The following is a 25,376-nucleotide window of genomic DNA, read 5'->3' as shown; positions in this document are numbered from 1 at the left end:
CTTTATAATTTTTCTTGTTCTATAATTTTCCTGTTTGTTATCCAGTAGCCTTATGATCGACAAATCTTTCTAGAATAGCATAATCTAATCTCCTGATCTCCTGAATTATTCATTATCTTTAACTTACAATGGTCTTAGGAAGCATTATTGCATCTACACTGCCTGAGAAAAAAATGAAACACCCAAAAGACATGGTTAGATATAAAATTAGCTTCATAAATGTTCATACCTTTGGCAGATTAAAGGAATGCCCAGTACCAGGTAGAACAGCCACCATAACAGTTGTTCATGTTTAACGTCGTTACTGGGTCTGGTAGGTCACATTAGGGGCATGAACACCATAATATGTTGAGCGATCACTGTGAGGGACATGAAGATGCCACATACTCATGTAAGATAGTATTATCAGCACTTGATAGACCCAAAAGGACTGTCATAGTGGGTGTCTATTTGGTTGACTTGTCAAATCAGGCATTATCCATATTTTTGATACATTTTTCTGTGACAGTGGCATAGTGTCAGACTGTGTGGGAATGTGGGGACAGGCAAACTTGTCATTCAGATTCTGGTCAACTACATCTGATCACCACAAGAGAGGATTGCTACATTGTGCGCCAAGCACATTCTTAATATCTTCACATCTGTGTCTGTTGTCTGAGAACAAGTTATGGAGTTCCTGCAATATTCTGTGTAATCACACACCATTAGTCAGAGAGTAGCAGCAGCTGATTAGGGAATTACCATCCCATGTGTAGGCTGCCATTAACACCACAACACAAAAGGCTGTGTTTGGATTGGTGCCTGACTGGGCAGCATTGACTGTTGATGACTGGTTGAAACGTGAAATTGATAGCAGCAAGACTTTTGGGTGAAATTTAAGTATATAGCGAACGGATAGGCAAATGGGAAATGGAGGAGGTATACTGGTCGCAGCAGACTGGGAACTCAAAACCAACGAGAAAGAAATTGAAGCTAAATGTGAGATTGTTTGAGCAAGACTCAGCATCAAGGGTGGGAATAAAATGATAATTGGGTCCTCCTATCATCCACAGGACACATCTCCTGATGTAACCAAAAACTTTAAAGAAAACCTCAGTTCACTTGTATGAAGTTCCCCAGTCATACTGTAATCATCATTGGAGACTTTAATCACCCAGCACTTAATTGGGAAAATTACAGTTTCGTTAGTGTTGGGTTTGCTAACATCCTGTGAAACATTAGTAAATGCCTTCTCTGAAAACTATCTAGAATGAATAGTTAAGAACCCTACTCATGATGGGAAGATATTGGATCTAATAGCAACAAACAGACATGACTTCTTTGAGGATGTCCACGTCAAAACCGCTATCAGTGACCATGACATAGTTGTGGCAACAGTGATTACCAGAGTACAAAGGACAACTAAAACAAACAGAAAGATATACATTTCAGAAGACTAGATAAAAAAATCACTAGTGTCATATCACAGTGAGGAACTTGAGACTTTCAGCACAGGGCAGGAGCACATAGAGGAAATATGGCTCAAGTTTAAAAGCATAGTTGACCATGCATTGGATAGGTAAGTACACAGTAGAACAGCTCATGATGGGAGGGAGCCTCCATAGTATACAGTCACTGTAAAGAAATTTCTAAAGAAACAGAGATTACTGCATAATAGGTATAAAACAGAGCATAGAGAATGAGACAGAAACTGAAATTGAAACTGAAGGTAGCAAAGCAAAGGCTGAAATGCTTAACTCCATTTGCAAATGTTCCTTTACAAAGTAAAACCCCGGAGAATTGTTCCAGTTTAATCCTCATACTACTGATAAGATGAATGAAATAAGTATTGGTGTCAGGGGTATTGAGAAACAGCTGAAATTGTTAAAACTGAACAGAGGTCCAGGGCCTGATGGAATCCCTGTCAGAGTCTATATTGAATTTACAGCTGAGTTAGCCCCTCTTCTGACTATAATCTATCATAGATTCCTTGAACAAAAAACCATGTGCAGTTCTTAAAAAAAGCACAGGTCACACCTGTCTACAAGAAGGGTAACAGAAGTGATCCACAAAACTACTGTCCAATATCCTTGACATTGATTTGTTGTAGAATCTTAGAACATATTCTGAGCTCAAACATAATGAGGTATCTGTAACAGAATGACCTCCTCTAGGCACCTAGCAGGGATTCTGAAAACATTGATTGTGTGAAACCTAACTTACACTTTTCTCACATGACATACTGAAAACTTTGTATGAAGGAAGTTAGGTAGGAGCAGTATTTCTTGATTCCTGAAAAGCAATTGATTCAGTTCCACACCTATGTTTATTATCAAAAGTATGATCATATGGGGTATGAAATGAAATTTGTGAATGGACTGAAGACTTTTTGGTAGGAGGACGCAGCATGTTTTTTTTTTTTTGGATAGAGAGTCATCATCAGATGTATAAGTTACTGGAAGGGTGCCCCAGGGAAGTGTATTTGGACCCCTGCTGTTCCGACCTTGCAGGTGATGCAGTTACTTATAATGAAGTACTATCTGAAAGCAGTTGCATAAATATTCAATAATATCTTGATAAGATTTCAAATCACGTGTGCGACTGGTTCTGGAATATTGCTCAGGTGTGTGGAACCCCTACCAAACAGGACTAACAGGGCATACTGAACATATACAGAGAAGCACAGCACTAATGGTCACAGGTTTTTTTGATCCATGGGAGAGTGTCAAAGAGATACTGAAGGAATTGAACTGGAAGACTCTTGGAGATAGATGTAAACTATCCCAAAAAAGTCTATTAACAAAGTTTCAATGACATATTGCTCACACAGGGGTCACAAGGATAAGATTAGAATAGTTACTGCATATGCTGAGGCATTCAAACAATCATTCTTCCTGTGCTCCATACATAAATAGAATAGGAAGAAACCCTAATAACTGGTACATTGGGACATACCCTCTGCTGTGCAGTGTGTAGATGTGGATGTAGATTGTGCCCAGTGAAGAATCACATTTGTGCACTATATTGGATCTCAGATGACCAGCATCAGTGAGTATGGTGGAGGTTCCATTCATCCAGAGCTTTGGAAGGGCACAGCCATGTTACTCCTGTCATCATGGTGTGAGAAACTATCGAGTATGACTTCAGGTTATGGCTGCTAATGATTGAGGGAACTATAAAAGCACAACAGCACATCATGGACATCTTGTGTGCTCATGTGTTACCTCTCATGTGACAGTATCATCGTACCATTTTTCAGTAGGACAATGCTTGTACACACAGGGCACATGTCTCTATGAATCATCTGCATGAAGGTGAGGTCCTCCTATGGCCAGGAAGTTCCCCAGGTCTGTCACTGGTAGAACATGTGTGGGACCATCTTGGATGTCAACTCCACCTCAGTTCCAGTATTCAGGACATCAAGGACCAGCTACAACAGGTGTGATGCAGCTTGTTTCAGGGGAGAATATAACAGCTTTATGACATGCTTCCTAACTGAAACAGTGCATGCATCTACGCCAGAGAGGGTGCAATGTCTTACCAATATTGGCAAGTTCTTTGTAATTTTGACAGATATTGTGATTAGTGAAATAACATCACTTATCCTCTCAACCCATGAAATTTTATTTCATTTCCTGTTCCCCATTTGTGTGCTTCACTTTTATTGTCAAGCATGATATGTTGACTGTCTGTTTCGTAGGAATCACATACATTTTTTTGTGTTCAAGCTGTTATATGGTCATTTTGGTCAAATGGACAGCATATGATTTGTATTAAATTTCTCTGAAGATCAGTCTTATTTCATATTGATTCCATGAATTGAATTTTAGGTTTGAAAAATAGATATATTTTTCATGGTTAATAAATAAATATATTTGAAAGCCCTAATTCTTTGATCAGGCTTCTGCAGGATATTCTTGAGTTAATACAACAAATAATTCATATTACATACCATAAAAAACACATGTCATAGGCACAATTAAACGACACTCACATATATTGATATTCCTACCTGGCGTTTCCATTGTTTGACCATATTACACACCTTTTGAATTGGAAAATTTTAGCTTGATTTAATAAAGTACTCCAAAAGATGACCCTTTATGTCACTATCAAATGAAAGTAGGCAAAGTGTGTGAGGTTTTTAAATTTTTATATCAGTCTGCATTGCAAATGAAGATTTATTTAGGCTCTTCAGCATTTCTGTGGTGTGCTCCTCCCAGTTGAATTTATCATCAAGATTTAATCCCAAGAATTTAACACCATCAGTCTTTTCTGTCTACTAGCCATCATATTTCAGACAAGTATATGGATGAAATCCTTTACAGGTCCTGAACTGCATATAGTGCACCTTCTCAAATTTTTGTGACAAAGAATTGCCGAGGAGCCATTCATTAATGGGCATGATAATGCCATTGACAGTATTTTTCTTAAACTGTACTTTATTTGTTATTTACTGCAATGTTTGTATCAACTGAAAACAAAACAAACTGGTAATGTTAGTGATGAAAAAATCAGTCATTTATGCAGAAGAAAAGTTCAGGTAGTAAGATGGAAACTTGTTTTATGTTACAGGAAATTAGTTTCCAGTTGGATGATAATTTATAGTTTAATAGTGGACTTTTTATACAATTTAAATCCTTTATTTCCTGTCAAAGAGATACAATTTGAACAATTTTGTAGTATTTTCATTACGCCACAGTGTTCTAATTTACTTAAAAGGATATTATTACTTAAACACTCAAACATCACATACGATATCAATAGCCTGTAATTTATTGTATAACAAATTAAGTATATTTTTGCAGTGAGTGTAAATAGCTGTCTCAATATTGAAACCATTTATAAATCTAAACCTTTGGTTTTATAATAGTATTATTATTTGCAATCAGATAGTTAAGAAATAGCTTGTATATTACGTTTTCTAAAATTTTTGAGAATGATGGCAAAAGTGAAATTAAACCATAATCAATGACTGTTCCTTCTGTTACCTGTTGCCACATCTGATATCACTCTTTACCCTTCTGTCTCCTTAACCTGTCCAGATCTTCCTAGTCTTATTTAATTCAACCTAAAGGGCAGAAATTTCCCCTTCCTGTTCTGCTGTCTTCCTACCTCTATTTCAAATTCTGCAAAACTGTTGAGGACCTCATTTACCTTTCCAGTTCCCACAAAATTCCAATCATCCTAATGGATAAAATGACAGTATTCATCACAGCACACCCTAAAACTAACAGTTGTATGGTAAATATGTCATTTTTCACACATGATAAATAATTGAAAAGAGTAATTTAATGAAATTACTAAGAAATAGGAGAGCATGTTTACAAAAATCTGGTCTATACACAGCTGTATATGTCAACAAACTATGTGTGTAAATTTGTTGAACCAAAAAAATTAAAATTTACACCACCTTCTGAAAATATAAACAAGGTATAAACTCTACTTAATTATGTGGTAATGAAAACAATTATATAAGACTGTCTCTGTGCACTGTGTCAAAATGCAAATGAAAATATTACCACAACTTATTTGTTTTACTTAACTTTTATGCTATCTCAAACATGAATGGTTAATGTGTATGAAAAAATTAGCCATGTTAATGATTAAAAATTGATTAATGTAATGTTGTGAACAGATCTTCTATATTTAATTGTATCTATAAAGTTTTTCAGTAGTTCTGTTCTAATTTATGGGGTTTGCTAAAGTCTATACTGAAATCACCAATGATGATTTTTCCACGCACTTCAGAAAATTTCTTATATCTCCATCAGGAGATCTGTAAATGTGTACTACAATTGTTTTGAGTGATGGTAAATCTGTAGCTGATATTTCAAAATCCTGTTTACAAGCCATTCCTTTTTTGACAAAGACACAGTTTCACCCCACAGGAATTGCTTTCTATAAGTGGAGGCTGTAATTTCATAATTGTTATGTTCACTGTTTGTAATGCATCCTCTCTTAACCAGGGCTCATTCAGACACAGTACAGAAGCATCATTTAACTCATTTGAAAGCATTATTCCCTATTCTATTAACTTATTGCACAGGGCTACACATTCTGATGGAACACCATAAAATTTTGGACCATTTTTTTCTGAGTTGCTTCACTAAGCTCTTATCTCTGGTTTCCTTTCTGACTCCTGTTTCTCATTACATTTTTTAAAGTAGATGATTTATTTTATTGGAGGATAGAGACTTAATATTTTTTTATATTCTTGCTTAAATTATCACACTCTTTATGAAAAATCAGTTTCACTTAGCTCAACACTGAACCTTGTTCAGTTGATGCAAGTTTAATGTTATACGACATGGATTCTCGAACTGGGTTCTATTTCTGAACTAAGTTTAAAATTGACTTTCAGTCAGATGTTCATACAGTCAGTCCTAAAAGTAGTAGATGAGTTTAGCTATTTGGGCAGAAAAATACCTAATGATAGTCAAAGTAGAAAAGACATAAAATGCAGACTTGCAATAGCAAGAAAAGAATTTCTGAAAAAGAGATATGTTTTTATATCTAATATATGTTTAGTCTTTTCTGAAAGTATGGAGTTACGGAGTGTAGCCTTATATGGAAGTGGAATGTGGATGATAAGCAGTGCAGACAAAAATGAACAGAAGATTTCAAAGTACACTGAAGACTGGATGGGTAGATTGGAGAGGTACTGAATAGCATTGGGGAGAAAAGAAATTAATGGCACCATCTGATTAAAAGAAAGAGATCAATTGAAAGGGCACATTTTGAGGCCTCAAGGAATTGTTACTTTGGTAACTAGGAAAAGTGCACCTTGGTAGCTGCACGGTCAGTGCAGTGGATTGCTATATACATACATTAAAGAAACCTAAGAAAACTATGGGAAATAAAAATTGTAAAGGGGTATTAAAGAATGGAAATCTCATGATGGAATAACAACAATTTGGGAAGGACAGTTTGCTCCTCACCACATAGTGAAGGCATTGAATCACAGTCAGCACAGTGAAATGGAACACTACAAATACTTTAAGTTTTTGGACAAAGCCCTGTTTCCAGGGTGGATAAAATACACGCATCCTCACAGCTCTCTCACATATGACCATTGCCCGTGGACACTTTGTGTGTATGTGAGATGCGTGACTGTGTGTGAGTGTTCTACTATGGAAGAAGGACTTTGTCTGAAAGCTTAAAATATGTGTTGTGTTGTCTTTTCCATCAAGGAGGATCAAAGCTTGAGTATGCAAAGCAGTTTCAAATGGATATAGGTCGTAGTAGCTACGCGGAGATGAAGGTGCAAGCATAGGGTAGACTAACAGTGAAAGCTGTAAGGAACCAGTCCTTGGACTGAAGACCTAAAACAAAGTTACATGACTAATTCATTTATGAATAGTCAATAAATATCCTGAGTGTTCATCTGCCATGGTCTCATGATGATGTCATGGGGAAAAAAAGTCATTTACACTTTCTCAACTCTCAGCTTGAAACATTTCAACTATTTTTGTCATATATGATAGTTTCTATTGTAAAAATTATAGATGTGATGTTTATCATCATTGTGATTGTAAAGATCATGCATTATTTCTAATATTTTATCAAATGCAAATTCCTATTATTTCAGACTGTTCTTCCAGCTTTGGAGTTTCTATATGTTTCAAATAACTTGCTAACGGCCCTAGAAAAAGACTTCCATGGACTTCCAGTTCTGTGTTGGGCTGATTTATCACACAACCAGATACAAACTGTCGGCCAGGATCTTATAGCACACACTAGGTGTCGAAGGTTTGGTGTTTATGACACCCTTAGGATATATGTTGATGGTAAGAAGAAAACTTTTAATTATATATACAAGATTTTGTATGTGTGTGTCTGTATGTCTGTCTTTGTGTGTGTGTGTGTGTGTGTGTGTGTGTGTGTGTCTAAGAGAGAGAGAGAGAGAGAGAGAAAACAATACATGCTCCATTATACATGTGTATCAGGTAACAAGGCAAATTTATTGATTTTAGATTGTCTACTGCAAATCATCATTTGATTCATGCAAATCATCATTTGATTCATATTGATGACAATTTACACAATATGTTTACATTTTTTCACCCTTAGTTCATAAAAGCATTAAACACACATCTCTTTGTTTTACCTTTAAAAAAGTGTAGAGTTCACCAATCTTTGACATGATGATATCCTCTCCTTCATGATTTGCTTCATATTTCCCAAACTTTGACTCTGCATATAATATTTTACTAAGAAGGCAGTCATCAACACATCATAAGAAACAATATCTAGTACCATACCAAGCTTATTAAAATTTATTAATTTGGCCACTTATCATTTCGGATTGTCTCTACCTGTGTGGACTCCTAGAAGGAAAGGTGAGTATTCTTGGAGATGTCAGAAATGATAATCTGAAGCAAACAATCTCATATAAATAAATTCTTTATTCTGAAAGAAAAATTTGGAGTAAGAATTAAAATGCATGGAGAAGAAATAAAAACTTTGAGGTTTGCCAATGACGTTGTAATTCTGTCAGAGAGAGCAAAGAACCTGGAAGAGCAGCTGAACGGAATGGACGGTGTCTTGAAAGGAGGACATAAGATGAACATCAACAAAAGCAAAACGAGGATAATGGAATGTAGTTGAATTAAATTGGGTGATGCTGTGGGAATTAGATTAGGAAATGAGACGCTTACAGTAGTAAATGAGTTTTGCTATTTGGGGAGCAAAATAACTGATGATGGTTGAAGTAGAGAGAATATAAAATGTAGACTGGCAATGTCAAGGAAAGTGTTTCTGAAGAAGAGAAATTTGTTGACATCGAGTATAGATTTAAGTGTCGGGAAGTCATTTCTGAAAGTATTTGTATGGAGTGTAGCCATGTATGGAAGGGAAACGTGGATGATAAATAGTTTAGACAAGAAGAGAGTAGAAGCTTCTGAAATGTGGTGCTACAGAAGAATGCTGAAGATTAGATGGGTAGATCACATAACTAATGAGGAGGTATTGAACAGAATTGGAGAGAAGAGAAATTTGTGGCACCACTTGACTAGAAGAAGGGATTGGTTGGTAGGGCATATTCTGAGGCATCAAGAGATCACCAATTTAGTATTGGAGGGCAGCGTGGAGGGTAAAAATCGTAGAGGGAGACCAAAGATGAATACACTAATCAGATTCAGAAGGATGTAGGTTGCAGTAGGTACTGGGAAATGAAGAAGCTTGCACAGGATAGAATAGCATGGAGAGCTGCATCAAACCAGTCTCTGGACAGAAGACCACAACAACAACAATTCCGAATGTAGTGATGGTCAGGTCAGAACTTGTCCACCTAATCTCTTTGCTCTAAATAAAATAACCTATAATGGTCATAGGGACATGTGCATGGTTCAACAGCAAAAAAGGTACATTTTGTTTCTCTAGTACAGTCTGGTGCAGGATGACCAGTTCACAGATTCAGATACAGATTGTTTATTAGTCATTCAGCATTTATGCGTGCAGTAGACTTCATCAGTCCATTTACTTATTAGTATTACAAAATACATATTTACATTATTTAAATTGTTGTATTTGGCATTTGTAAAAATTCTTCTAAAGAATGAAAGGGTTTGCTAACAAGAAGCTGTGCAGTTTTTCCTTAAATAATCTGATTGGCATGCTTGTGACATGTTCACACAGTTTGCTACTTTTTTTATTGAGATGTAGGTATGAGTACTGTTTGTTTTTGCTAGTATGTTTTGTGTTAACAGTAGAGTAGTACTCATTCTTGTGTTATAATCATGTCTTTGAATTGTTACACTTAAATTTGGTAGTTCAGCAAAGTCATGTTATTCTGGAGGAACAAATAACAGGACACAGTTACTTTACAAGAGGGCATTCTGTTGGCTGTCATGTGATGTGTTGGCTAAAATGCTGATTTTCATTATTTCATGACCTGTAAACTGTAAAGCATATTAATGCTGTGATTGACTTATCAGTTTTTCCAATGTAACAACTCTTTTTGTGATCAGCTAAACAGATATTAACAGTTAGTTTCTTTATTCAAAATATTGTTACTTATCTCCAATTAAAAGGAATTTTATACAGTGGAACCCTACAAAGCAAGCATAATTCATTCCAAAATCTTACTCACAGTTTGAAACACTTGTTAAGCAAAACAACTCATCTCATATAAATTAATATAAAATACGATAATGTGTTCCATGCAGAAAAGTTACTAAAAGTTTTATCTTATTCATACCATTTATTCAAAGAAAATTATACATACAGTATTATGTGCTGTAATATTCATGAGACATAACTTATTCTTTATTACTAGGAAGCTATCTGTAGTCATTTGTTTCAGCCGATGCTTCAACACTTGACAAATATATGACACAGCATTATTATCAAATAAATTTGCAGTGCACAAAGCCACTGCTTTATTGGGGTGATGATTTTCAGTGTACAATGTAACTGATTCCCAAGCTTTCATCATTTCTCTTGTTGTTGCAGAAGACTGCTGCTTTGCTGTTAGTGACTCCTCCTCCTCTGATGAATTCCTCTCCACAACTTTCTGCTGTGAAACACACTGCAACTCCATTAGCTCTTCGATCATTATTTCTAGGCTGTGATTTTCCAAAGCTCATTGATATCATTGGTACCCACTTATAGTCCCCTGCTCCTGGCCATAGTCTAACAGTTGCCGATTTGTGTGAAAAAATGTTTGACGTATGGTGACCTCAAACAGCCAATAAAAGATACTGCAATTTTATTGATGCCTTCATAGTATGTACCCACAGCAAAGACATGTTGGATGTCTTCATGCTACAATTCATTAGCAAAACTTATATACTGAAATGGAATATCAGTTAGGAGAGTAAAATCATTTTCTGTCTAGGAGGTTTAATCTCATATTTTATAAGTCTAAATTCATTCAGTCTGTAGTGCAGTGGTTACTCACTTGTTTTGTTTTGAAGCCAAGTGTCTGTTCATTTAGTAAGCCAGTCAGTCAAGCCCTCATCTGTCGCCTGTTTACATCTTCAGAGCAGCAAGTTGCATATTCAGCTTTTCCTGTATTTTACTACTAGCGTTGTTCTTAAATTTTATGCACATTTTTCTATTTGAGAGGTGTAATCTCATGTTTTGTAACTATAAGTGTACATTCTGGCAGTCTGTAGTGCTATTTTCATTTCTTCTGAACAGCCAGCCACACATCTCATTGATGTATCAGCATCCATTAGTGACACATCAGGAGGGTAGCAAGTTGCATATCTATTGTATTGTATTGTATTGTACGGAACTGGGGACCTAGAAATGATGGAGATGCTTCGTCCCCATTGTAGCCCTCAGTGGCTCACAAACCCACAACAGGCTACAGCAGTCCACTCACCCCACCACCGCCCCATGCCGAACCCAGGGTTATTGTGCGGTTTGGCCCCCCAGTGGACTGCCCCCGGGAAAGTCTCACACCAGACGAGTGTAGCCCCAATGTTTGCATAGCAGAATAATTATGGTGTACGCATACGTGGAGAAAGTGTTTGCGCAGCAATCACCGACATAGTGTAACTGAGGCGGAATAGGGGGAACCAGCCTGCATTCGCCGAGGCAGATGGAAAACCGCCTTAAAAACCATCCACAGACTGGCCGGCACACTGGACCTTGACACTAATCCTCCGGGCAGATTCGTGCCTGGGACTGGCATGCCTTCCTGCCTGCAAATCAGTGTGTTAGACCACATGGCTAACCTGGTGGGCTGCATATCTAGGTTCTGTTGGCTTGTATAGTTTACCTTCTCAATTAGTGGTGCTAGGATGGGTAGGATGTGTGAATACTGTGTGCAGATGCAAGAGGAGTGGGCTGCAGTTTGTGAACAGCTTTATGCACTTTTGGCTATGGTCAGCCACCTTCAGGCTGTTACCTCAGGGTGCAGTGGCAGTGGAGAATTTGGCATGTTCATGGGACACCCCAGGTATTGCTTGTTTTACCCATTGGATCTGCTGGTAAGGCGTCTCCTAATGTACCCATTGCAGTGTATTCACCCTCACAGCAGAGTGAATGGTTGGTGGTAACCTGTTCGCATCACTCGAGATGGAGGGACAATGTAGAGACTGACTGACTGGCCTTTCCTATTTGCTCTGTGAGTGAACATGTGGCCATTACTTCAGCAGAGTTCAAGCAGGCACAAGTGAGCAGGGATTTGCTAATTATTGGAAGCTCCAATGTTAGGCTCATTATCGAGTTCCTTACAAAGATAGCATTCAGAGCTGGAAATAATGACAATCTGCTTTCTGTTTGTCTGCTGGGAACCTCATCTAAGATGTGGGTGGCCTTGCCTGCAGTTACTGAGTGTGCAAGGTGTAGACATTTACATGTTGTGGCTCACGTCTGAACCAGTGACATTTGTTGCATGGATTCTGAGGCCATCCTCAGTTCATACAGGTGGCTGGAGGATGTAGTGAAAGCTGCTGGCCTCATGCACAGGATTTTAGCATGGCTTACAATTTTCAGCATTGTTCCCAGAGTAGACTGAGGTCCATTGCTTTGGAGTCGAGTGTATGGTTTCAACCAAAGGCCTCATTGACTCTGTGGCAGTCTAGACTGCAGATTGCTAGACCTGCATTATAGGGTGGGGATTTGTCAGGCTCCACTTGATAGGTCATGGGTGTAGTACATAAGGAAGTAGTTACTTGGGTAGCAGAGTACTTAGGCTAGGCAGTAGTTTGAGGCATTCTGATGAACACTCATAGTCATTATCCAGAAAAGGGAAGTCAGACTGTTTTCAGAGCAAAGACAATTTGCCTGTCAAAATTTTATCAGTAAATTGTAAAGTTCTCAAATTTACTGATCCTCAGTAAAGTTCTCATGCTCAAATTACTCTTGGGACTGAGAGCTGGCTGAAACCTGAAGTAGAAAGCTCTGAGATATTTAGTGAGTCTTTGAACATATATCAGAAAGACAGATTAGATGCCATCAGAGTGATAGTGCTCATTGGAACTGACAAAAACGTTGTCTCTGTTGAGGTCAAAGTTGAGTGTGATTGCAGTTATCTGTTGCATATAATCAAGTTAATTGTTGGATGTTTTTATTAGCCACCTGATTCCATTGTGACAGTTATAGAGTCATTCAAAGAAAGTCTATGGTCTGTAGCATCTTAAACACCCAGATTATGCAATACTAGTTGGAGGAGACTGTAACCTAAGAATATAGACTGGGACATCTATGGATTCATTTCAGGGGTACAGACACACTGTGCTGCAAAGTATTTTTCAACACTTTTCTGAAAACCATCTTGAACAGCTAGTTCGGCAGCCCACATGCAATGGAAATATCTTAGACTTATAGCTACAAATGGATTGGACTTTATCAGCAGTGTCTGTTTAGAGATCGGGATTACTGATCATGATGTCATTATAGCAACTGTGGTTACAAAAGTTAATAACTCAGTCAAGAAGTCTAGGAGAGTATTTCTGCTAGAAAGAGCACGTAAGGAGTTGTTAACATCACACTTAGACAGTGAACTGACATCACTTAGTTTCAATAAGATGGATGTAGAGGAATTATGGGCGAAATTTAAACAGATTCAAGATTCAAGAACTATGTACCTAGTAAGTGGATTAAGGATTGAAAAGACCCACCAAGGCTTAACAATGAAATTCAGAAAATGCTGAGGAGGCAAAGGCTGTTGTACTATCAGTTCAAAAGAGAATGCACAAAAGATGACAGGCAAAGTTTGGTTGAGATTCGAGCATCTTTGAAAAGATCTATGCGCAAAGCAGCCAGCAAAAGGTCTAGGTGAGAACTGAAGATAATACTGGCCCTATGTAAAATGGTTAAGTAGGCCTAAGGCTTCTATATGGTCACTTGTTGACCAGTCTGCTATAGCAGTAGAAGTTTTAAATTTTATGCTTAAGAGATTGTTCTTGCAAGAGAACTGTACAAACATACCATCATTTGACCATCAAACAGACTCCCATGTGAAGGACATAGTAATAAGCATATCTGGTGTAGAGAAACAACTGAAAGAGTTGAAACAAGTAAGTCACCAGGTCCGAATGGAATCCCAATTCAGTTCTACAAAGGATACTCTTCAGCATTGGCCCCTTACTTAGCTTGTATTTATTAAAGATCTGTCACCCAGCACAAAGTCCCAAGTGACCTGAAAAGAGTGCTGGTTACACTTAATTACAGCTTTCTCTTTTCTCACACGATATCCTGTACCCCAGTAGTGGTACAGGGTACCCTCAGTCATGCATCACACAGTGGCTTGTGGAGTGTGTATATAGATGTAGATCAACAAGTAACGTACAGAAAGCACTTTTATGTAGTACACACAAAAGTACACACTGCCAGTCTCATTATGAAGTGCTCCTAGAAGGGGAGGAGGGAAAGAAATGAAATTTAACATGTGTTGAGAGGGTGTGTAAAATTATTTCAATGATTATGAATTTGACTCAAATTTAAAAAGAACTTGGAAGTATGAGGTCATTTATCTGTATGATGTAGCACTACCGCTGATGTGGATGCACGTATTGATTTGGTTGGAAAGGGTGTCATAAAGCTGGTGTATCCTCTCCCAGCACACACTGGCCCCCAACTATTGTAAATGGTCCATGATATAATAGATACTGGCAATGGGACAGAGTATATGTGTGCAGTCAAACTTCCCTTAGTCACTACCAGCAGGTCATACTCGATGGCTTCCCACAACATGACACTGGGAGTTATACTACTCTGGCCTTCAAAACATTTACAGAATGGGACCTCTCCCCAGGCTGTACTCACCAACCATAGCCATCCTGGGTAGTGCAGAACTGTGATTCATCACTGAACACAGTGCAACACTGTTCATCAGCAGTCCATGCATCCTGGTCATAGCACTACTCCAAATGCAGCTGTTTGGTGTTGACGGCAGCCCGTGCTTGGGATGTTAATTCCCTAGTCCAGCTGTTGCTAGTCTCTGATCAATGGTGTGGGATGACACAAAATGTTTCATGGTGTCCAGAACTTGTTCCCAGATGATAGGCATAGATTTGGAGGGGTTATGATGGGCTTAGTGCATAATGCGGCAAGCCTCTCTTCTAGTGGTCAGACATATTTTATCAGAACCTTGACAATGAGAGTGCCTACATTCACATTCTCATGAAGTCCACTTTTGGGCCACTGACAGATAGAAATTCCCCACATATCTGGGTACTGCATAATTTGACCAACCCGCCAAATGGAGACAAGCAATGAGGCTCTTTTCGAACTCCATCATATGCTATAAAACTGTCTCAAACAAGTATGCAGCATCTCCATCATTTTCACAGTGATCAGTCAACATCTGATGTTGTTCGTTCCCTTTGTATACCATAATGGGTCTGGTAACAACACTGAACGTGAATACCACTAATGCATGTCATTGGTCATTCTATCTGTCGTCACAGAGAATTGTAACTCTTAACCATTTACATACACAATACACACTGATGCCTGATGCCCCCATGCCCCCCCCCCCCCCTTCACCACTCTCCCCATGAACCATGCACCTCGTAATGGTGGAATGCCGTACCATAGGTGCAAGCACAATTGGGGGTTATCTGTTCAGAGGCCAGACAATCAAGTGGTTCCTGAAGTTTAGTAGTTGCAGAGGCAAAAATCTGGATGATTGTCTGATCTGGCTGTGTAATATCAACCAACATGGACTTGCTGTGCTGCTACTGAAATGGCTGAAAGTAAGGGGAAACTACTGCCATTATTTTTCCTGAGGGCATGCAGCTTTGATGTATGGTTAAGTAAGGTGTCCTCTTCCTGAACATTGATCTCCACATCTCTGATGGCTCCATCCACGCCTCTGTCCACATTAAACCCACCAACCACCAACAATACTTGCATTTCAACAGTTGTCATCCTTTAACACCAACAAATGCCTCCCATACAGCCTAGCCATCTGTGGTTGGCATATCTGCAGTTATGAGAAATCCCTTGCCCAGTATGCTGAAGGCGCCACAAAGGCCTTCATGGACAGACAATAAGCCCTAAACTTAGTCCACAAACAGATTTCGTGTGTCATGTTGTCACGCACCCCCAGCCAGGGGGGAGTGCCCCTCTTGTCATTCAGTATCACCCTGGACTGGAAAAACGGTACAATATCCTTCACAAGGGCTTTGATTATATCTGATCCTGCTCTGAAATGAGCGACATCCTACCCAAGATCCTTCCTACCCCTCCTAAAGTGGTATTCTGTCACTTACCCAACCTACACAATGTCCTAGTCCATCCCTATGCCGCTTCCAATCCCACCCCTGGCCACAGGGATCATATCACTGTGACAGATCAAGTTTCAAGACCTGTGCAAGCCACCTACCCAGCACCTCATACTCCAGACCTGTCTCAGGGTTATCCTACCTGATCAGAGACTGGACCATTTGTGAAAGCAGCCATGTCATATACAGTCCAACTCTGCCACAAAGACTGCACAGTTTCTTATGTCAGTATCACTATCAACCAGCTGTCCACCAGGATGGACGGCCACTGTTAACCTGTTGCCAAGGACAGGGTTGACTGCACCCATAATTGTCCTGACGTCAACATCAGGTAACACTGATCCTGCACCCTTCTGCTGTCCCGTCATCCACCCCAGTTCATTTGTAAGCACCACTTTCAGTGTGCACCACTCCCCACCAGCCCTTACAATTATGTGTTATGTTTTGAGCCCATGTACTTACCACCCCTCCCTCTCAAATTCATAGCCGGCAAACTGGCTCCCTCCCTGCCTTCTGCCTCCCTCTCCATGCCTCCCTCTCCCTCTACACAACCCATCCGACACTACCTCCACCACAATCACTCCATCTGAAAAAATAGTGTGTCTATCCAAAATGATGTAGGGGTGAAGGTGTGTGTGTGTGTGTGTGTGTGTGTGTGAGAGAGAGAGAGAGAGAGAGAGAGAGAGAGAGAGAGAGAGAAAGAGAGAGAGAGAGAGAGAGAGGAGGGGGGAGGGGTTGCAGAGTTGGGGGAGGACTGACAGAGATCAGATTTGCTGAATTTTATTTTTTGAGTAGCAGAAATGTGAAGTTCGTATGCTAACAATTAACTAACAACTGAAGAACATTATTTAGTCTGTTTCATCCTGTTGATAGTTCTGTTCATGTTATTTTTATATGAATTTTACTTGTTCACTGATTCATGTGTTTGTTCCATGCAAATTTATATTTTCTAATGTGTGTTGACTTTTACTTCAATATTTTATCCTGAATGGGGATCCTGTTGTTAGTAGGCAATACAATTGGCACTTTTTCCTTACATTAAAGGAGCTGATGTCTACAGACATTTTTATTAATCCACGAGAAGGATATGATTACATTTTGATATGCCTTTTTTTCCCTACAACTTACATTGTCTTGCTCTAATTATCCTGTCTCAAATGTCTGCCTAGTCATGTAGTAGTTCATACAGCAAGAATCAACAGTGGTTCTCTGTAGGCATTTAAAAGAAGTACTGAGGTAATTTTAATGCTAAATTAATCATGAGGTGCATTTATTTTGTCACCTGTAGCTTTATCTAGAAGTATTTACATTATATCACTGTTGTAATTGATGGAACTCATTTTAATGTCTCATTCTTGCTTTCATTATCATAAAATAACTTCATAATGTATTATGTCATAAGAAAGTAATCAGCATGTCAGCTTTAATGAATATCTTAACTAGGCTTACTTTGTTTGCTCTTCAATTGCTGTGCATGTATTTCTACATTCAAGAATTTTTGTATTATGTTTTAGAAAATTTCTGCATTTAAGAAACAGATTTACACATTTTTGTACATGAGAAGATTATTGTTAGCATGGAAGGATAAAGTTAAAATTGTCACTCTGTTAAGTTCCCTATTTCATGTCACATTATTCTTACATCTCTTGTCTATAAAAACTAAAAATATAAGAGCAACTTGAATTTTTCCTCATATGTCAATTTTGTTTTAGGGAATCCTATTGTATGTGGTTCAGAGCTGGAGCAGGCTGTTGCTGCCATAGAAGCCCATTATGCCAAAATTCATGGTGTTCTTGAGTGTACCACAACAAACTTAACTACAGTTGCAGTAACCATAATTGAATAAAAAGTGGCCATTTGAGTTTTACATTTAGTCACAATCCTTCATTCTGAAACTCATGATACCATCATAGACAGATTAATATGTTAAGTGACTCTGATGGGGTATCTGACGTGCAGTGAAAAGAACTAGTGTGTTGTGGAGTCTAAAGGACTGTAAGCAATGTTGTGTGTAGATGTCTGACATATGATAAGAAACAATGTCCACACATACATATAAGTACAAATCATGTGGTGTAACAGCTGGATCTTGAACAATAATCAGCTCAGCAAGTGAAAGTTTCCAATCAAAAAGTTGTTGGAAAGTGCTATGATATTTATGGAAAAGTATTTCATTGATTCACATTTCGTTTCCTATTTTTTTTTTGTTTTTTTTTTTTTGTTTTTTGTTTTACTGTTTTTGTACAATGTAAAATAAAGAAAGAAAAATATATTTTTTAGTTGTTGTGTGTAAATAACATTGTGTGGTGCTATGAATCTCAACTTTATTTCTCCAGAGATGCTGTAATTAAAAACTGACAATGTTCTTTCTCTTTTTGACTTGACAGAAGAAAATGACTGGATTCATACAGAAAATGGCTTTTCTTTTTGACGGACTGATTATCAAAAACTGTATGATTTTATGAATGAAACAGACTGAATAATTTTGTGGTGCACATGCCTTTAATTCTTTAAAATTTTGGTTATAGACTGACTTGGAGAATTGTGTGAGTTTCAGAATGAAGCAACATGCATGCTTTATAACACACATATCTCATAATGCAATTATAATTAATAAAACAAAACTGATTTGAAATGTGTTATCAAGTTGAGCACATTGGCATGTGGTCTTCTGTTCAAGAATGGGGTCTTTGTTTTTTGTAACAGTATCACTTTCTTAAAAGAAATCTTATGCTAAAATAATTTCATAATTCTATTGGAATGATATTTGTGTGATTTACTTACCCTGCCAGAAAACGTGTGTTTCAAATGCTTGATTCAGTTATTAGTAATTACAGCCGAATCTGGAAGCACTAGAAAATGAATTTTTGCTACCGAGAACACATATTATTGAACACATTAAGAAATGCTTCCCACAATTACATTTTCTTAAGTATCAAGAGTATGTCTAAATTTGAGAAAGTAGAAAAACATCATTATTATTCTTTCTTAAAGTAAATTATTAACACTGATGGAAATAAAACAATACCCACTCTCTTGCCAAGGGATTATCAAAAGTAGAATGATTTTGTAGCAGTGAAGAACCATGTGACCCACCATGTTTTAATACTTATTATACTTAAACTCCAGTATACATCATTTGTTTTTAGATGGTAAGTTTTGATAATCTTCTAACAGAGTAAGAATAATGGGAAAGAGAACATTGTTCCTTTACATACTCAAGAGAAACAGTCATTGACATAGTATTTAAGAGGTACAGATCAGGAATATGAATGCACTCGTTTATTCTGGGTTTCACAGAACACCGTGGAAAACTTGAAAACATAAGTAGATTAGCCACTCAGTTTAATAATCTCCCTTTTAGTGTGAAAGTGTGTAAGACACTGCTTCAATACTGTGAAAATATGATATATTTTTTTGTGAATGTAGTGACTAATATTGTCTGCCTAACAAAGGTCTCCTTACCTAATATTTATACATAATTAAATACAATAAATATATAGCCAGATTCAAGTGATTTTTTTCACATGGAGTCAGTAATACATTATCTTGTACAAAAAGCTTTGTACTTTATTTTAAGTTATTTAAGTAATAAAGTATAACACTGGATACCATGATGTACACTACTTATTGACAGCGAAAGTGATGGATTTATTCACCAATGGTTACTAAATGTTGGTACTATCTCTCTCTTTTTCTCTTTCTCTCTCTCTCTCTGGGATTCATTTTGTAAACCAGTGAACTGTATATTTTGTTATAGCAGAATATGGGCAGACAGAAGAAAGAAAGCATGACTTTTAAGACACTGTTTACAAATAATATGTTAGCAGAATTGAATTATCTGATGCTACACTATAGTCATATTCACATATTGCTTGATTTATTCACCAAAGAACAATTGTAAAGACATACCTACATGCATTAGTTCAGTATTAACTGTCTCAGTTGAACTCAACATATTCATTCTTTTGCTCATTATACTCCATACAACTAGAACTCATCATTAAGGAGAGCCCTTAGAGCCATGCAATGAATCAAAGTATTAAGTAACAGAGAGAAGCAGCTGTTGGAAACTTCATTAATAATAAACTGTTATTAAACTGTTTGTGCCTAATGAAGCTAAGATTAATTAAGTAAACTGAACAGGAAAACCACTATGTTGACAAGAATTGCTGCTTCCTCACTTATAAGAAATAATTGCTGCTATCTATTGCTAAGTCAGTTTCTGTTGTATTATATTGTATTTTTATTGGGCCACTTACCCACGTAAGTAGACTGTGCACCAGGTATTAGATGAGTCAGTTTATGTGGTACTAGTTAGTGCATACATACAGATACAGATAATATGATAGTACATATAAGAAATTATTCATACATCCACATTTCTACACAAACAAATTTAAATTGCAACGTTACATCAGGAATGTACTCCATGTTCAAGAGATTCATGCTGCAGCAGATAGAGACTGACAGAGATAAGCATACCTATAAAGTTCTAGTTGCTGTTGTGTAATACTCTTTATACATATAAGGCAAAATGTCCACCAGAGTGATGTGGTAAGTAAGTGGGCACATGGTATGACACAAGGCTTGCATCTCACTTGCAGCTGCAGATGGAACAAACACAGTCTAATTGAGCAGCACCTACCAGATTGACACAACACAACGGAGTCATATGGCATGCCACAACAATGTCAGATGACTGTGGCTTTCTCCACTTTTGCTACATGCCACTTTTATGATAGTAACAGTTTACAAAAGTTTTTACTTTGGTTGTATGATTCTCTCTGTATGCAGGAAAGTGAGAGATGATCTTGAATTCAATATCAATTTTGTTGGCCTTGTAGAGGAATGTAGTTTCTGGGGTCTTCAGTCAAAAGATTGGTTTGACACAGCTCTCCATGCTACTCTACACTGTGTGAGCTTCTTCATCGCTGCATAACTATTGCAACCTACATCTTTCTGAATCTGCTTGCTATATTAGTCTCTTGGTATCCCTCTATGAATTTTTACACCCTCCCCCCTGCCCTCTCACCACCTTTTCACTTCCTTGACACAAACTTCTTGTCTACACAATTCTGTTCAGTATCTGCTCATTAGTTATGTGATCTACCCATCTAATGTTCAACATTCTTCTGTGGCAGTCTAAACAGTTTATTGTCCATGTTTCACTTCCGTTCATGGCTACACTGGAGACAAATACTTTCAGAAAAGACTTTTCAACTCTTCAATCTATGTTCTGCGTTAACAGGTTTCTCCTCTTCAGAAATACTTTTCTTCCAATCGCCATCCTAGATTTTATATCCTCTCTACTTCGGCCATCATCAATTATTTTGCTGCCCAAATAGCAAAGCTTATCTAGTACCTCAAGCGTCTCATTTCCTAATCTATTCCCTGATCATTACCTGATTTATTTTGACTACTTTCTATTATGCTTGTTTTTCTTTTGTTGGTGTTAATCTTGCATCCTCCTTTCAAGACACTGCCCATTGTGTTCAGCTGCTCTACCAAGTCCTCTGCTGTCTCTGACAGAATTACAATGTCATTGGCAAACCTCAAAGTTTTTATTTCTTTTCTCTGAGCTTTGATTCTTACTCCAAATTTTTCTTTGGTGTCCTTTACTGCTCATTCAGTGTACAGATTGAATAACATCAGGTATAGGCTACAAACCTGTCTCACTCCCTTCTCAATCACTGCCCCTTAACTCTCATTGCTGCCATCTGGTTTCTGTACAAGTTGTAAGTAGACTTTCACTCTCTGTATTTTACCCCTGCAACCTTCACACTCTGTATTTTACCCCTGATACCTTTAGAATCTGAAAAAGAGTATTCCAGTCAAACTGTCAAAAGCTTTCTCTAAGTCTATAAATGTGGGTTTGACTTTTCTTAACCTAGCTTCTAAGATAAGCCATAGGATCAGTATTGCCTCAGTGTTCCTGTATTTCTCCAGAATCCAAACTGATCTTCCTGGAGGCTGGCTTCTATCAGTTTTTTCCATTCTTCTGTAAAGAATTCATGTTAGTATTTTGCAACAAGGTCTTATTAAACTGTTAGGTAATTTTCACACCTGTCAGCAACTACCTTCTTTGGAAATGAAATTATTACATTCTTCTTGAAGTCTGAGTGTATTTTGCCTGTCTCATACATCTTGCACACCAAATGCAAGAACAAAGAAATATCCATGTGTATATTATCACGGCAGTACTGAAAACAGCAACAGTAATGCTCAAGATAAAAAGTGGGAAAGGTCTGCAAGTGAAATATCAGCAACAGGTACTGTAATTAAAATTCATTTAATTTATTGTGGAAGAGAAAGAAGATGTAAAGCAACATAGAGATACATATGTGGTTTTTTACAAAATCAGAAAAAAGATCTTCTGGATGTAATGTAATATCAGATCCTTTAGGTATGTAGCAATGTATACACTTTGTTCTGCCAAAACAGTCATCCATTTTGGCTAAGAAAGAAACCACAGGGCTAATATCTCAACTCCAATATGTTGTTTATTAGTCTGTTGGTTTCCTGGGTTTTGATGTGAGTGATATGGTCCTGCTGGAATAGATACCAGCAAAAACATCAAAAAATGGCTTAAGTCCAATGCTTTGAATATATGGAAGTTGTGGGGAGTGCAGGCAGGCACCGTTTCTCTAATAAAAGCCTTTTTTCTTACCTTTAAAATTTTACAACTTTATTAACTTGAATTTAAAACCGTAAGTGAACATTTGCTGTCATGAACAACAAGATCCTCAATATAGTTTGTTAATGAAAATTCCTGAAGTATTATTTTAACAGATTAAAAAACAACTCTCAGAATCAATTTACAATGTTTAAAACTCAAAACCCCTATTCAAGCTAAGGAAAAAAATACAAATTGCATAATGCAAGGTTAAATAAAAGATTCTAACACCACATGACAATACCAAAATTTTCATAGATATCACCTGTGATCTCTAAAGGCAATAAAATATTGATCATAAAATTTTTAATCAAAACAACTTAAATGCAATAAAATCTGACTACTATCAATGTACACTCAAACCCCGTAGTATTTACAGTGGGCACCATATCACAAAATATTTTCCTTCTTTTTAAACACTCTACACCATAAACATCCCTACATAAGCATCCAACTGAAAAACTCCACAGTCAATCTTTCCCTTACTACAAACTCTTAACAGTACCTGTAAAATTCACTCGTGGACACTACCAGAGTGTCATGCTACACGCAATGAATGACAACTAATAATTAAGCATAGAAGTTATAATTAACCAGGTATGTAATCTTTTCCTTTCAAAATAAATTAAAAAAAACACACAAATCAACTCTTAATCTCAGTGGTTACATCAGTTAAAAAAATACAATACAGATCTTTTGATTTCATCATGGTCATGCACTGTTGTGCACCGCGCTCTCCTTCAAGATCACTTGTGGCACAGAAAAAATTTTCCACGATGTACAAAACATTAACAGGGTGCAACCAACTTACACGATTTGCATACTGGGATTATATGTCAATGTGGATGCAGCTCGCAAATCTTAAAAGGGGCGAGGGAGTAGATGCAGTACTACTGAACACTTCGACTATACTGCACCTCACCAAACAGCAGAATGGTGGGGTAGACAAGAGACAAATCAACAACTGTTGCAAGGCAACCTCAGCAAGGCAGTAAGAAAATATGTGGGACTTTAAACTCTCCAGAGGGCCAGACCAAACTGCAGAGTGATGTCACAAGCTAAATTATGAAAATACTATTGGCGATTTTGCCCTGACAAGTAGAACCATTACATACCACAAGAACTGAACTGAAATTAACACGATTCATACGCATCCAACTGAAAAACTCCACAGTCAATCTTTCCCTTACTACAAACAGCAGTATGGTGGGGTAGACAAGAGACAAATCAACAACTGTTGCAAGGCAACCTCAGCAAGGCAGTAAGAAAATATGTGGGACTTTAAACTCTCCAGAGGGCCAGACCAAACTGCAGAGTGATGTCACAAGCTAAATTATGAAAATACTATTGGCGATTTTGCCCTGACAAGTAGAACCATTACATACCATAAGAACTGAACTGCAATTAACACGATTCATACGCATCCAACTGAAAAACTCCACAGTCAATCTTTCCCTTACTACAAACAGCAGTATGGTGGGGTAGACAAGAGACAAATCAACAACTGTTGCAAGGCAGCCTCAGCAAGGCAGTAAGAAAATATGTGGGACTTTAAACTCTCCAGAGGGCCAGACCAAACTGCAGAGTGATGTCACAAGCTAAATTATGAAAATACTATTGGCGATTTTGCCCTGACAAGTAGAACCACTACATACCATAAGAACTGAACTGCAATTAACACGATTCATATGCATCCAACTGAAAAACTCCACAGTCAATCTTTCCCTTACTACAAACAGCAGTATGGTGGGGTAGACAAGAGACAAATCAACAACTGTTGCAAGGCAGCCTCAGCAAGGCAGTAAGAAAATATGTGGGACTTTAAACTCTTCAGAGGGCCAGACCAAACTGCAGAGTGATGTTACAAGCTAAATTATGAAAACACTATTGGCGATTTTGCCCTGACAAGTAGAACCATTAAATACCATAAGAATTGAACTGCAATTAACATGATTCATAAGCATCCAACTGAAAAACTCCACAGTCAATCTTTCCCTTACTACAAACTCTTAACAGTACCTGTAAAGTTCACTTGTGGACACTAACAGAGTGTCAATTACTTGTTATAACTGCAGATAACAGAGTTTAAGATGCTGGGGGCGACTTAGGTTTCTTAATAAGACAAGCAATGATTTGGTCCTTCACTTGGATCCACCTTCGGTCCAAAACAGTCATTTACTTTAAAGCAGCTAAATAGATGACAATGCCAATATTAACGCTCTCTTCCAAAGCAGCGCTGTAACTGGAAACTTCAGTACCAAAGCAAAGCTTACACCACTCACAAATCTGATATATGTGCCACCAACGTGCACCTTTTTAGAATTCTTATGTTCACCTCATACACCAAACTTGCCATAAGTCTTCATCAGAATCCAAGTGCAGAACAAAGAAATCACTTTTCAGTCCTTGAATGACCACACAATGATCGCCATTGGGACAACACCAGCCCTCCTCACTAGGATCTTCGAGCCCATGGCATTCCATCCCCAACCGATTGCTTCTGCAGTGCCCACCAACCTAGTGGCCTTACCCTC

General features: G+C 37.7%; 1 protein-coding gene across 1 annotated transcript in view; it reads left to right on the top strand.

The window, feature by feature from the left end:
• Positions 1–19,775, top strand: part of LOC126248441 (leucine-rich repeat and death domain-containing protein 1) — a 198,637-nt gene extending 178,862 nt beyond the window's left edge. Inside the window, exons 7-8 of the mRNA XM_049949423.1 lie at positions 7,571–7,769; positions 17,879–19,775. Coding sequence (XP_049805380.1) covers positions 7,571–7,769; positions 17,879–18,012 — 333 coding nt within the window. The 3' untranslated portion in view covers positions 18,013–19,775. The remainder of the gene's footprint in view (positions 1–7,570; positions 7,770–17,878) is intronic.
• The last annotated feature ends 5,601 nt before the right edge of the window (positions 19,776–25,376 follow it).

The sequence above is a fragment of the Schistocerca nitens genome, chromosome 1, assembly GCF_023898315.1.
Source record: "Schistocerca nitens isolate TAMUIC-IGC-003100 chromosome 1, iqSchNite1.1, whole genome shotgun sequence".
Taxonomy (NCBI): domain Eukaryota; kingdom Metazoa; phylum Arthropoda; class Insecta; order Orthoptera; family Acrididae; genus Schistocerca; species Schistocerca nitens.
The sequence above is the reverse complement of the archived record's forward strand: the minus strand, read 5'-3'. Positions and strand labels throughout refer to the sequence as shown.